This window comes from Ascaphus truei, chromosome 5 (genome assembly GCF_040206685.1).
Source record: "Ascaphus truei isolate aAscTru1 chromosome 5, aAscTru1.hap1, whole genome shotgun sequence".
NCBI classification, from domain to species: domain Eukaryota; kingdom Metazoa; phylum Chordata; class Amphibia; order Anura; family Ascaphidae; genus Ascaphus; species Ascaphus truei.
In genome coordinates this window covers 303497418-303513141 of record NC_134487.1, presented here as the reverse complement: position 1 = coordinate 303513141, position 15724 = coordinate 303497418, and the positions used below count along the sequence as shown (strand labels likewise).

Here is a 15724-nt window from a genome sequence, read left to right as displayed (position 1 = left end):
TCAGCCCGGCGCAATGAATCTGGCTGTTTCTTAAATGTACAAGATGAAGACAAACATATGTATATTTTTTTTTATTATTATATATGTAAAATCTGTGGAAACTTTGTCTTTAGGCTTCTATGGATAATTTCTCATTACACCGATGTAGCGTTTATAATTCTAATCCCTGGAATGTAGTGCAGGGTGTCCAGTATTGAACTAGACTGTCTTGTATTTGGACACTCTGTCCAGTAAAAAAATAGTGGTAATACCCGACATTTATGTGCCCAGTATTACCACTCTGGACATAGTGACCTGACCGGATGGAAGGGCTGCAGGATTTCCCCTAGCAGGGAGAAAGCAGCACTGCTGCTAGGGGGCTGGGCAGCTTCCTCTATTCTGATTGGCTGAATTACCCACCAGCAGCCAATTAGGAGGAGGTGTCAGGAGCATGAGGGTGGGGCCAAGAAGAAGAGAAAACAGCATGGAGCAGAGAGAGGTGTGTGTGTGTCTCTCAAGCGCGTGTGTGTGTGTGTGTACATGTCTCAAGTGTGTCACACCTTTCACAATTGTGTCCAGTATTTTTGGAGAAGCCACCTGGCAACCCTAGTGCAGTAATGTGTCTTCTGCAATGCTCATAAAAATATACATACATATGTAACACATGTTCCCCCACACTCTGGTTCACTGCTACATGGTTGGGTGTGGTGTGGTGCATACCTGCTGGCTCACAGTAGATCTGAGCATCCTGCGGTGTTGTGGAGGAGAACAGAACAGGCTTCTGAGGTAGTAACTGATTCGTACTCACGGTGACAGTGCCTCCATCTCTTGCAGGCCCCAGGGATGTGGAGACAATCCCTGCAGGAGAACTTACTTCCTCTCCCCCTGATAGATTGCACTCTCAGGCAGGAAGATATATTGGAACAGGAACACACTTTATTGTACACACTGCAGATGGTCAGCATACACAACTCACACAGTGGTTACAGCAGTTCTTGGGGATTCACCCTCAGGATGTACCCTGGACCTCCACTGCGGGTACAGAGTCCCCACAGCAGTCCTTGCTCTTCCCTGACTCCCTATTAGAGACAGGGGTATTGTCTCACGCCTAACTCCCAAAGGGGAGAAGGCAGTGAGTGCACAGCCAATCCGCACTGCTGGGTGAGAACCTGTTTCTCTCAAGGGTAGAGACAACTGACTAACTTTGCTAGTGCAGCCCTTTAAGTACAAGAAAAGCAGGAACCAGGTCTGAGTCCCTGATTGGACACACAGGCCTAGTCGCATCCGCCTCACCTGTGACTCACTGAAGCTGCTAGGGGTGGGGAAACCCCAGTATTAGTCCTGGCAGGCCTGCTCTTACCAGGGCTTTCTGCCAGGAGAAGGGCAAACTGGTAGCCAGAAACCTGTCTTGGCTACATATACATACATAGATACATACATACATACATACATACATACATACATACAAAGACTGAGCCCCTGACTGAGCCACCTATGCTGAAGCACGGTATCCTGAAGACCTAACCTGTTGGGGGGCTTGAGGACTGTAGTTGAGCCCCCCTGTTCCAGGGAGCAACTTAATGGTGGTAGCACCATTGGATTGGCCTTGTGGAAGGCATACTGTATACAGTACTGGCCACATCCAATGGTGCCAGCGCAATTAATTGACTCACCTCACCAGCAAGGGAGTTACTAATAACCCTTTTTAGTCAGGGCAAACCTACCTACGGGAAATATTAAGTTATCGCATTAGCAGGTTACATCCTGCTGAGATTCACTTCACTGTTTCGATCAAACTTTACAAAAAGTATGAAAAAAACAAAGCTTTGATTGAAATGTTCCGGTCACAGGAAAAATGGGCCAAATTGCTACAAATGTGCTATTGTGCTGAGAAATAGAAGTTTATTAAGAAATGGGATGGAGGTACACAAGTACTGCAGCAAAAATTGCTAAGTTTTACTGCATAGTATCGACAGATCCACAGTAATGTCTCGTGACACTGCGCCTTCCTCACCCATGTGTTTAGAAATACCCTGAACAGGCTCTTAAATATCACCCAAAGTGCCCATCACCACGAATAACAACGTGTATGTCCGGCTGCTCCTCCGGTGCGTCCGGTATTGCTGTGATGTCAGTGGGCACGCGACGCGGTCCCTGCATGTGCGTGGTGACACCACCACACCCGGAAGCAGCTTCGGTATTGCTGCCTGGCAACCACATAACAAAACGTAATCAGCGTGTCATAGAGGACAAACGCATCGATCATCAGGACATGTCATAATCTTCTGAAATCCACAGAGGCCACGGTTTCATTACAAATAGCAGCCGTCTGACTTGTTTCTTTTACATTTACTTCTGAAAGCGACATGAATTGAAATAAATCAGACATGCAATGCCCACTGAGCATTAACCAAACTTGATATAGACTTTTGAAACAAATCCAACTTTTTTGCACAACAAAAAATGATAAAATTCATAAAGTTTGCTAACGCGTGTGAAAAAGTTTGTTTCGCTTACAAATCAGAAAGCGTGATTTCAAACTCCACGGAGGATTTCTACCTTAAATGCAAATGCACAACACTTTGTGTTGTGGCTCGATGTTAATTTCATACTTATGGTGTTTCATGGTAAAGGTTGAATCAATGCTTTACAAATAAATATTTATACACATTTGGCAACTTTATGTCCTGATACCAATTACTTAAATGACATCTAGTATGAACAATGTTAAAATAGTGGAAATTGTATCTGTAAATTCTGCACATGCCAGCACCACCACTCTATAAAGAAACTGATGTATTAGTAATTGCTAAAATACTTAAGGCTCCCTGCTTTAAATTCTGAACTATAATTTTTCTGTAGCAAGCATAGTCATTAATTTTACAGTATTTTAATAAAACATGACTGCTGCTTATTTAATGTAAATCATTGGGAGATTATAATACATATAAATATATACATAAAATATAGAACCTTGTAAATAATTTATTAGCTCTTTGATTTGGAACATTTGTTGAAAGAAGCATTTATATGTAAATGTACATTAATTTGAAAGAAAAATCTATAGTTCTCTGCAGGAAAAAAAAAAAAAAAAGAAAAGATTAGTAGTACTGGCAGCTTTTTTCATCATATGAAAAGAAAACCAAAAGCAGAAGGGAAAAAAACTAAAATCTGTGACATTTGATAAAAATACAGCCGAGTTATGAAGGAGGAAAATTGTGAAAGGAATATTTGCCAAGTACTTTGCATGAGCTGAATGAGCGGTCTTTTCTCATTCTCATCATTCAAATGACATTACTGTATGTGCAAAGTATGAGAGCGGCCCTGTGAATTGTTTGAGGCATCATTGGCTCAATAATATTAACGCCTTTGGTGCCCCCCAGGAGGTCAGGTTTTCAGGATATCCCTGCTTCAGTACAGGTGGCTAAATCAATGGCTCAGTCTTTGACTAAGCCACTTGTGCTGAAGCAGGGATATCATGAAAACTTGACCTGTTGGAGGGTCTTGAGGAGTGGAGTTGAGCCCCCCTGCTTTGGTCTGATGATTGCAAAGCTGATTAGGGAGCTATGTGTTAAAATAATCTGGAGTTGAAAATGTTGAAGGTTTCCCCCTGCCCGTCCCCCCTCACCCCCTCCCCCCCGCCCGTCCCCCCTCACCCCTCCCCCCCCAATTCGATTTCCTGCTAAACATTTCGGCAAACCTCAGAGGGCTCATCGTTTCGCCAAATTAGTAAGCTTTCGGCGAGATATCACCAGACCGTGAGCAAAACGCGACGTGTCCTATTCTTAGTCTCACCATTAAGCAAATCTAGCGATTTTAAAGAATTTTGCAAGTTGAATAACAGTGCGAAATAAGGTGGAAGCTACACTGCTCAACAGTAGGAAATCTTAAAGGAAATATATTGGTAATGCCTAAATAATACCACGTGAGGTGTGTGGGTGCTACCCGCGTAGAGTAAGTAAATAGGAGTACTGAAAGGGAGCTCTGTGATGAGTCACAGGCCAAGCAAAAGAAGTGCGTTGTAGGGGCGTACCTGGGCAAATTAGAGCGTAACTTTAATTGAATATAATTATAATAAGATGGCAATGTGAAAATCGGCGCAGTGTGATACTCGTGCATTAAACTGTGATGAAAGTGGCAAAATAAGTTTAAAACCATGATAGTATTATTAGCTGTATTGGTACTGGCTGATGAAACTACGTATATAGATAAATAATTAGGCAGTGGGGTGATTGCCCCTACATGCCAAACAATAACAGGGACAGAGCCAGGGATATAGGAAACCTTTAATAGGTTTACAAGCAACACAGGTCCCCTTATAACTAGGTATGGGGGATATTAGTATGTAACCTGTGCATACAGCAAATGGGCCGGACGCAGGGTGGGTGCTAGCCTGACTAGGAATATCAGATACAAATAGGCAGCCTGTGATTGGATAAGGCACTGTATAGAGCAGAACTGCTTTAGCTAACTGATATAGTCACCAATAGAATCTATGTATCCTTAGCCTCAAATAACAGTGTCTAAAATGGCTGCTAGTACCACTTGAATGAGCTACATAATAGCAGAATTGCTAAAGTATAAGTAACATTATTAGCTAATCCCTAGTCCTAGCGATCATACTGCCTCTGCCTGAGCTTTAATGGAATTCCTGGTTAAGACATCATAGTGTCATGATGCCCCACGCGTTTCGCTCGCATACAGAGTTTCGTCATGGACTTCAAACTTAAACTCTCCCCAAGAACCCTCATTTGATCCTCTCTTTTTTTATTTATATTTCTTTTTCTATTGCTATTTCTTTTTTCATATGTCTGAGTCTGTAAATAGTTGGTTTCTTTTTGATATTGGTTAATAATCTAATGTAATATTCTGCATTATAGGTGTTCCAAGTAATATGTAGTAAAGGCAATTATGTAGTTTCATCATATGTTCAACTGAGCCTTGAAAACTCAAAATGGGAAGTTTTCGTCATTCAATAAAACATAGATTTCTGAAGTAATGTGGCACCTAATTATGCTTTGATCATTTACATGCTCCTGTCCAGCAAATTATAATTACTTTGTTTCTGCTTTCAAGTTCACATACAGAGCGCTGTGATTCAACTATCCAGGGCCATCTCTCATCTCATCAACATCCACAGCACAAGCTTCCATACAGACTTCCATGTGGAGATCCCCAGCAGCCTGCATCGCTGCTGTGTGGACAGCATGGATCCCCACTTAAGCTTCCATTTGTATGCAGCTCACAACCTTCTAGACAGCTGGGTGAAAAGGTCAGGATTGGCAATATTACTTTGAATATTAAATATCTCTATAATATTGAATAGAAATTATAGTACAGTGTCCTGCGTTTACCAATACATTGTCTAGCATCATACTAAAGATTGGGGTTTCCGGAGGCTTTCCACTTGTACCAATCTCTGCATGTGAAAATAAAACAAACGGTTTAGTAAATAATGATTGTGATACATAGAATAAAAAGCAAGAAGATGTGTGTCTTCCAGATCACAGCTCCTCCAGGCTGGATTTGTGTTACATGTATAGTAATACTGCAGATGCATTGTGTTTTACTTGTATAGTAATACTGCAGATGCATTGTGTTTTACTTGTATAGTAATATTGCAGATGCATTGTGTTTTACTTGTATAGTAATACTGCAGATGCATTGTGTTTTACTTGTATAGTAATACTGCAGATGCATTGTGTTTTACTTGATAACATGAGATGCGAGAACTACAAGACTTCTGAAAAATGTGCAGCGGTGTTTCCCCCACCCTCCGGGAGATCCCCCTGCTACCAGGTGTGTAGTGCTGGGTACCTGCTTGCTCACAGAAGCTCTGAGATTCCGCCGTTGTTGTTGAGGAAGACAGGACAGGCTTTTGGGGTGATAGCTGGTTCTCTCTCATGGGTTCAGCGCCTCTATCTCTTGCAGGCTCCAGGGAATGATGGAGGCAATCCCTGCAGGAGAATTCACCAATACTCCCCCTGATAGATTGCGACTCAGGCAGGAGTATATTTTCATAAACAGGATGGTCCCTGGACTCAACCCCCAGTCATGGACCCAAGAGGTTGGTCCTAGCTCTTCCCCCACTCCCGATTAGAGTAGGAGGTGTGGTCCTCACTCCCAGTCCCCTAGGGGATGGGATAGAAGGTGACAGAGCCCTGCACACCTTTCCTGTGAGACAAGTCTCTCTCAGGGGAGAGACAGCACTGAAACAATTTGGGTGTGCAGCCCTTTAGGTACCGAGGGGGAGGGTCCAAGGTCTGAGCCCAGGATTGGGCAAAACACAGGCCTTAGCCCGCCCCCCCTCCTGTCACTCAAGGGAGCTGCTTACTACTGAGGAAAACCCTGGATTGGGCCTAACACGGCCTGCACTGATACCAGGACGTACATGTCAGGCAGGGTAGATTAGTAGCCAAGCCAGGCATAGCTACAAATGTTTGCAGCATTTTGATTCATAATACCAAGTACATATGGCTTTCCCGAAATCACTAAGGCTGTCTAAGTGCCTCTGTAATAACATTACAACACAGTAAAGATAATCTCACTTTGTAACATTAGTATTCCATATCATAATTAGATGTTTTTCCATAAGAATATGATATATAATTACATCAGACACATTCTAATTACTCTCCAGGAAAGCATAAGGGGGTGAAAGTATGAAAGTATGCACCCTGAAAAACAAAGCACAGCAGCAGAGACCGGCATACAGTACAAGGCATAATCACGGTTTGGAGGGGCCCTTCCCATAACAATAATAGGGAGATTTCTCAATCCGTAGCTGGTTTAAGTAATAGAAACGTGCATAGCGCCAGTTGATTTTTCATTGATTTATTAGCTGTTAAAGTGTTCCATGGTTTGCATAGCACAACATTTTCATGTATCAACTTACAGTTGCATCTTATTTTTTACTTTATTTTATAAGGTTCTTTATTGCATCTCCATTAGATGACAATAAAGGTCATGATTGGATTTGAAACCTTCAGGGACTACTCTAGTAGCTCTGAAATTTGACAACCCGCTTCTAAAGTGCCCTTTAGAAGCAGATGTGCGTGCGTTGCTATTCTGCACGCCCTTCTCACATGTCCAATCCGTGTCTTAAAGGCTTTTTTACTCCAGCTCTGCCAATCCGATTAATTTGTCAAAAAAGCCCCCAACTCGCATATTTTTAACTAAAACTGCAGTCCTTGTAGCTTCGTTATGCGAACCACTTCTAAAACTGGCATTTTTTCACACACCGCGCACGATCGGTATTGCGAGTTACATTTAGAGCCTGAAATAAGGAATTGGTTGAGAGAGCAAAACCCATAAATCAGACCGGGGATGGAGTTAGCGCCAACTCATTCCGCTTCTAAAGCGCGCACAATCCGGACGGCTTGGCTGTTAAACCGCGAGCTTTGTCACTTTTTTTATGAGCGGTTTGCAATAGAGAATAAGGTTTTTTCCCATTTCAATCCGCTACTTCTGAACATGTCAAACTGCGCGGTCGACAGAACTTCATGTCCGAGGAGAGGTCTTTGCAGCAGTGCCAGCCTGAGGTGAGGGATTGGGTGAGGGATTGGCCACTTGCGGAGATGCTGCCAGCCTGGCTGATGAATATGTCACCAGCCGTGCATTGTCGGGCAGGAAAGTGTCTGCACCGAATGGAGCCACTCCGGCTCGGGCACCCAAGGGCACTGAAATCAATGCCAGTGTGCCACAGGGGAAGCCCAAAGCATCTGCAGAGGTGAGTACAACCAAGTCTGCAGACTTCAGGTACGAAAGGTGGTGTTACCAGTGCAATTGGACTGGGCTCCTCAAACCTGAGTGTCCTGAGCGGTCCAGCTCCCACAGCCCCCCTCAGGGTCAGCGTACTCCAGCTGCCAACCCGGTCGCCATCGTGGGACTAGTACTCAAAGCGGAGCAGCCATCCAGCAAGTCCTTCAGTGGACCCGGGCGGCGATTTCTACAGCTGCCATGAGTGGCACAGCAGTGGAGAAAGACGGGCATCGGATTGCAACTGTCGGGTTGCAGTCCAACAATGTGAGGAGAAAGCATTTGGGGCCAGTGACCATTGGAGCTTGCCAGGCAGCTGATCGACTCCGGTGCCACTGTCACTCTGGTGAGACCTGGTATAGTCATACCAGAGGATTTGCACCCGGGCACAGGGATGCAGATAACCATTCCAGACGGGAGACCTACAGTAGGTCAATCCGCGTTTCCAGAGTGTTCCTTGAATGGGTGCCAGTCGAGGTATGAGAGATGTGGGTGTTTTGTCTGGGTTGAGTACTGATGTGATACTCGATAACGACCTGGGGCACCTCATCTGCTCGTTTGCGGAGGATGCTGCTCCCGTAGCAGCCATCACCAGAAGTGCAAGCAGGGCACTTGCCCTGGCAGAGAAGCCTTTGGTAACCCTGCCCATTGAGGATGTCACCATCCCCCTGCATTTGGTACCAACAGATCCAGCAGTTCCTGAGGAGTCCAGTAACCCCAGTCCGGGGCTACGCTCCACAGCTACAGGATGGGTATCTGCGAGAGGCTGTATTCCAAGGTGGAGCAGACAGCAGTCCACGAAGATTTATTTTTTCATCCAGGGGTCCCCGGCAATCGTCAGGCAGTCCCCGGTATGGGGCATCGGATGCCAATGTCGCCGCCATTTTTAAAGCGTCCACGTCACATGGCGCGGGGCATTTAAATAATGGAGGAGATACCGGCACCCCATATCTGGGCCTGTAACTCAGAAAGCAGGGTTTCCCCGAGGCTGAAATCAATGCGGTTCATCTCGGGAGACCCCCTGCTCCCGCAAACTATTAATAAAAATTATATTAGTGCAGCTACTGTAATGAATTATTTTTTATTGATACGTGTGTTTGGATACTAGTGCACATGAGCAGGGGGTCTCCTGAGCTGAACCGCATTAGTTTCAGCCTCGGGGACCCCCTACTTCATGAGATACAGGCCCCGTTATGGGGTGCAGGTATCCCCCTGCAGGATTTAAACCCCCCGGTCACTTGACGCAGGAGCTTTAATAGCACAGGGGATACCAGCACCCCATAACGGTGCCTGTATCTCATGAAGTAGGGGGTCCCAGAGGCAGAAACTAATGCGGTTCAGCTCAGGAGATCCCCTGTATATGTATACTAGTATCAAAATGTATATGTATACTGTACGATCGCCTGTAAGAGCCGTGCATGGAGACACGGCGTTGCTATGCAGTTCTATCAGCTATCGCGCTTTAGAATTGTAAGCACAATAGCAGGGAAAAGAAAGCAGCTCGCGGCAGACGGGCATGTTTATTGTTTATGCAGTATTCCTAGATTTTGCAAAGGCTTTTGACACAGTAGATCATGCTATCCTGCTCAACAAACTCCAATGCTCTGGAATAGGGCAGCATGCTTTAAACTGGTTTCATTCCTACCTATCAGGAAGATCCCAACATGTGTCCATCTCAGGCTCTAACTCCAACCCCCTGGATATCACCTGTGGTGTCCCGCCAGGCTCTGTTCTAGGGCCCCTACTCTTCTCAGTGTTCATCAATGATCTTCCCACAGCTTGTAAGGGAGCTTCAATACACATGTATGCAGACGACACAATCCTGTATGCACACAGCCATAGCCTCTCTGACCTTCAACACATACTTCAGTCTGACTTTTTGAGACTCGAAAACTGGATTTCCCAAAACAAACTGTTTTTAAACACTGACAAGACTGTAACAATGGTATTCGGGACCAAGACTAAATTTTTAAAGCTTCCAGTGACTGAGATCCAGATTAGAACCAACGCTAACACCACCCTAACCCCTGTCACTAGTTTTAAATACCTGGGCTTATGGTTTGACTCCCACTTAACATTCGGGATGCACATTGATATCCTGACAACCAAGACCTATGCCAAACTAGGGGTACTCTACAGGAACAAATCCTCCCTAAGTCTCCTGGTCAGAAAGCGTATCGCACAGCAGATGATAATGCCAATTATTGACTATGGAGACATAGAATAAGGCTCGGCACCTCAAACCCACCTTAGCAAACTTGACACCCTCTACAATTCAATTTGTCGTTTTGTTCTCCAATGCAACTACAACACACATCACTGCGATATGCTCAAAGAACTAGATTGGTCAACACTAGAGTCTAGGCGCAAAGTTCACCTTTCCTGTCTTGCCTTTAAATTCTTCATGGGCAAGCTACCCAGCTACCTGAACAAGCTCCTCACCCCTCCCACATGCAGCACTTATTACCCGAGATCAGACTCCAAAAGACTGTTCATGGTCCCAAGGCTCAACAAAGTATCCGGACATTCCTCCTTCTCCTACCGTGCACCCCAAAACTGGAACAACCTACCAAAGACTCTCACATCCACCACCAGTTTAAGTTCTTTCAAATCCAAGGCTGTCTCACATTTTATAAGTAGGAAGGGGGGTCATTCCTGCTCAACCTTAATATCCATCATTAAATAGTTGTAGTGGCGGTGCAATGGGAAGAAACCGATATATTTCCAAAAAAGGTGTTCGAGAGATTTTAATCTGGTCTGTAACTGTTTCATACGCCCATAATATATATTTTCTTTAACTGTGCACGCAATGTCTTGTATATAATGTATACCCTGTTCATTTATGTAACTGTACTTGTAACCATGTATTACCTGTTTTACTCTGTGCCCAGGACATACTTGAAAACGAGAGGTAACTCTCAATGTATTACTTCCTGGTAAAATATTTTATAAATAAAATAAAATAAATAAATAAATGTTTTTGCCTGCACCTAACCAAATGCACTTCACTTATTAGTGAATCCCGCGTCTGGCTTCATTTTTTATCGTGGGATCACCCCCATTGAATTACGTCCTGGTAAAATATTTTATAAGCAAATAACTGCGAAAAACCACACAATTTAATGTTTTTTCTTTGAATCTGGTGCTGTTTTTCTGCATTCCAGCCGGGAGACATTAGTAAATAACCCCCCCCCCCCTTAATATATGTCATAGAGATTAATACACGGCTGTCCTGGCCTTTTAAATACTCAGCCTGTTTGTCAGAGACGTGCGTTCATTCAATCCAGCGAACATAGATCTTTTTGTGAGTGTTACCAGTTTGCACTTCATGCCACACATTAAGGATAAATGTCGTTAATTTACTTTACCTTGGTTACTAGAATGAAGCACATTTTTCCTAATACATTTTGCTAAGTTACAAATATAATTCACCTTTATAAAATAGGCTTGATATAGAAGTACAACTACCGTAGTGAGACTGACTAATTAAACCTTTATGGTACCTTCTCATTTAACAGCAGATGTTAATGCTGCAATAAAATAGAAGCACTTGGTTATGTAAATTTTTTTTTTTTTTTACCATTTTACTCATTTGTGTTCGGAATTATATATATATATATATATATATATATATATATATATATATATATATATATATATCATACGATACCGTTTGAAGCACGAGATCAGGAGACAGCACTCTGGTAAGTTTGATCAAAAGTTTTTGTATTGAAAAAGACACATAAACCAACGTTTCGGTCCCCCAGTGGGACCTTTCCCAAGCGTGGTACTGGGGGTGTAGCTTGGTAATGGGGATGTAGCTTGGTAATGGGGGTTTAGCGTGATACTGGGGGTTTAGCGTGGTACTGGGGGTGTAGCGTGGTACTGGAGGTGTAGCGTGGTACTGGGGGTGTAGCGTGGTACTGGGAATGTAGCTTGGTACTGGGGATGTAGCGTGGTACTGGGGGTGTAGCGTGATACTGGGGGTGTAGCGTGGTACTGGGGGTGTAGCGTGGTACTGGGGTGTAGCGTGGTACTGGGGGTGCAGCGTGGTACTGGGGTTGTAGCGTGGTACTGGGGGTGCAGCGTGGTACTGGGGGTGCAGCGTGGTACTGGGTGTGCAGCGTGGTACTGGGGTTGTAGCGTGGTACTGGGGGTGTAGCGTGGTACTGGGGGTGTAGCGTGGTACTGGGGGTGCAGCGTGTACTGGGGGTGTAGCGTGGTACTGGGGGTGCAGCGTGGTACTGGGGGTGCAGTGTGTTACTGGGGTTGTAGCATGGTACTGGGGGTGCAGCGTGTACTGGGGGTGTAGCGTGGTACTGGGGGTGCAGCGTGGTACTGGGGGTGCAGCGTGGTACTGGGGGTGCAGCGTGGTACTGGGGGTGCAGCGTTGTACTGGGGGTGCAGCGTGGTACTGGGGGTGTAGCGTGGTACTGGGGGTGCAACGTGGTACTAGGGGTGTAGCGTGGTACTGGGGGTGTAGCGTGGTACTGGGGGTGTAGCGTGGTACTGGGGGTGTAGCGTGGTACTGGGGGTGTAGCGTGGTACTGGGGGTGTAGCTTGGTACTGGGGGTGCAGCGTGGTACTGGGGGTGCAGCGTGGTACTTGGGTTTGTAGCCTGGTACTGGGGGTGTAGCGTGGTACTGGGGGTGCAGCGTGGTACTGGGGGTGTAGCGTGGTACTGGGGGTGCAGCGTGGTACTGGGGGTGTAGCGTGGTACTGGGGGTGCAGCGTGGTACTGGGGGTGCAGCGTGGTACTGGGGTTGCAGCGTGGTACTGGGGATGTAGCGTGGTACTGGGGGTGTAGCGTGGTACTGGGGGTGTAGCGTGGTACTGGGGGTGCAGCGTGGTACTGGGGGTGCAGCGTAGTACTGGGGGTGCAGCATGGTACTGGGGGTGCAGCGTGGTACTGGGGGTGTAGCGTGGTACTGGGGGTATAGCGTGGTACTGGGGGTGTAGCGTGGTACTGGGGATGTAGCGTGGTACTGGGGGTGTAGCGTGGTACTGGAGGTGCAGCGTATTACTGGGGGTGTAGCGTGGTACTGGGGGTGCAGCGTGGTACTGGGGGTGTAGCGTGGTACTGGGGGTATAGCGTGGTACTGGGGTGGTCCCATTTTTGAGACATTGTTTTTTTGGAGTGCTTCCTTTCAAAAATAATTTTTTTAACAATTAAACTTTGATATAGTAACAAACAGTGCATTAATATAAATACCGAGGCACTTTTATTCTTACATTTAACAACAATTGCAATGTTGTTCTTTGTATTCTTTTTCAGTAACAGTGTCTTTTCTGTTTCCTGTTCGGTGATTTATGCCGGGAGAATGATATGCCCGGTAATAACGTCCGGCAGTACTTCAGCCAGAAAGTCCTTATTTTCCATGGCAATTTGGGATGAAAAGTAAGATGTTTATATTGTCTGTATCATATTTTTCTGCCTAATAAAATTCCTAAGTCATATTCTTATAGATTTCAGGAGTTTCCAACATGGGTTCAAATTAAAGTAAGACAGATAGAAAAAGAGACAGGAGAAGGAGGGGAGAAAGAGAGAAGGGTTTTAATTGTGACCCGTTGTGCATCTTACTGGAATTACTCATCTGAATGAATAATAGGTACAGTAAGATGTGTCAAAGCAAAAAATCTTTATTTTTTTAATGGGACTTCTCTCTTTGATACACACCGTGCAGGTTTCCCCCAGAATCACTCCACTTTTAACATGGACCACATACATAGACCACTATTAGTGCAAATGTGGGTAAACCAAGAAGAAACAATTTGAGTATAACGTCTCCTAATGACCATCATGTTCATAGTTATTTTGTCTTTCGACAGTGAGAACTACATGAAAAAATCTAATATTAATCTATTGAGCACATGCCCAGCAAATATAATGTACTTTTTCAAAAAGTTGGGTAAATCGACTTTGGAAGTCTTTAAACGAGAATCATGGTAAATATTAAACGTTGTATTTTTATTTTACATTTGTTAAAGGTACATGTAGAAAACTAGTTCCATCATTGGACCTACTGGGCAATTACAGAATGTTCCTTTTCATGATAATTGAACATTACTCTGAGATGTATGTACAGTGTACAGTTTGGGGAAAGTAACTCCTTATTTATTGTCTTTCAGAATCAACGTTCCGGTCACTTTGGAGAGTCTTCCTCACGAATCAGTGCTGATCTTTAAGCTCTCTGGAGTGAATGAGTCTTCCACCGATGCTTCGGTACTTGCTTGGTCGTGCCTACCACTGTATTCAAGGCAGTGAGTTCCTCTACTTTAGCACAATTATCCATAAAATGAAGAACAGCCATAGGTTAAATTATCAGTTCGGTTTAGTACCTTAAATTCTATAGGGACGGGCAACCATAATACCTTTGATTGCTTCTCTGATGATTTAATCCCAGCCAAAAAAAAACAATTGCATTACTATTAGTGCAATCTATTTTCCTCCTGTCTTTACTCAATTAGAAAATAAATTGATTGTAATATTCTTCCTATTTGTTTTCCAAAGGATTTTACTTAAGTCATTCTAACATAAATGGAAAAGATAAATCACCTAATAGAAGTTGAGGACAAGCATTTAGCTATAAAAGCCCCTTCTGTGCGTAAGTGTGACTTCAGTTATACCCAGGTGATTCTAAACTGATTGTGATAGTTTACCAAGGTATCCAAAGGCTATTTACCAAGGTTTTCTTGCTGCAAAACTTGGGCACCAAGTTTACTAAAGATCAACGGCCATACTGCATCTAATAAGGAGATCTACTCTCTTAGGGCTCGCTCAGACAGGCTGCTACGGCAGCTTGCTAGCGTTCACGCCCCCCGCCGCTCGCTTCTGCAGCGCAGCGATCTGTGCTCAAACTGCAGGAGGCAGATCGCAGCGTGTGGGGGCGTGGCGGGGGCGTGTAACGAGCGCGTCACGGAGCTGGTTCGCCTTTATTGGCTAAAACCAGCTCGTGTCACGCGGCGACTGTAGCCCCAAATTTCCATTTGGGTTTTGCTGGCAAAATGTCGCAGTAACAACGCTGTACTTTGCCGCCGGTGGAGTTTTCAGTTTGAAAACTCCCACCGCACACAACCCAAATTTGCGGCGGACATGCGCGCGCACCTCGCATCGCCTTCTGTCTGAGCTCAGCCTAAGACACTCTCCATGCCGGAATACACTCACAGCCCAAGCAAAGGAGCGGCCGTGATGCATCATATTTACTACTCAGTATTTCTCCATAAGACACTTACCGGGGCCGAAACAATGTAACAGCTAATGCACTTTAATGGGCTGAAAGGGGTCATATTTACTGACAAGGGAGGGTGCCTGCTGCACACCGTACAATCAAAACAGATACATAGTTACCCGTGCACGGGAAGGTGTCCTGCTGGAAATCCAAGTAATACAGTAAACCGGAACAAGAACATCACAAGGCCCTGCAGCGCTTTCTAATGCTGTTTAATGAGCCAAAACTTAGCGACGTTTCGACCACAGCGGTCTTTTTCATGCGGTGAGCGGAGGCGGAAACGTTTGGGCTCATTAAACAGCATTAGAACAATCCGCAGTGCTTTTGATATTCTTTTTTAGTCATATTTACTGAGCCATGTTATGTCAGGTGACCATGCGTGTTAATGTCTTACATCAGTTAACCATGCGTGTTTATGTCTTACATCAGGTAACCATGCGTGTTAATGTCTTACATCAGGTAACCATGCGTGTTAATATCTTACTTGAGGTAACCATGCGTTTTAATGTCTTATGTGAGATGACCATGTGTGTTAATGCCTTACGTCACGTAACCATGCCTGTTAATGTCTTACGTGAGGTAACATGCGTGTTAATGCCTTACGTGACGTAACCATGCCTGTTAATGTCTTACGTGAGGTAACATGCGTGTTAATGTCTTACGTGAGGTAACAATGCGTGTTAATGTCTTACGTGAGGTAACAATGCGTGTTAATGTCTAACGTGAGGTAACATGCGTGTTAATGTCTTACGTGAGGT

General features: G+C 44.7%; 1 protein-coding gene across 1 annotated transcript in view; it reads left to right on the top strand.

Annotated features, from left to right (window-relative positions):
- The window catches only part of PIK3C2G (phosphatidylinositol-4-phosphate 3-kinase catalytic subunit type 2 gamma), a 218116-nt gene that overhangs the window by 53670 nt on the left and 148722 nt on the right, over positions 1-15724 (top strand). Inside the window, exons 12-14 of the mRNA XM_075599209.1 lie at positions 5056-5251; positions 13013-13135; positions 13867-13998. Of these exons, the coding sequence (XP_075455324.1) occupies positions 5056-5251; positions 13013-13135; positions 13867-13998 (451 nt within the window). The remainder of the gene's footprint in view (positions 1-5055; positions 5252-13012; positions 13136-13866; positions 13999-15724) is intronic.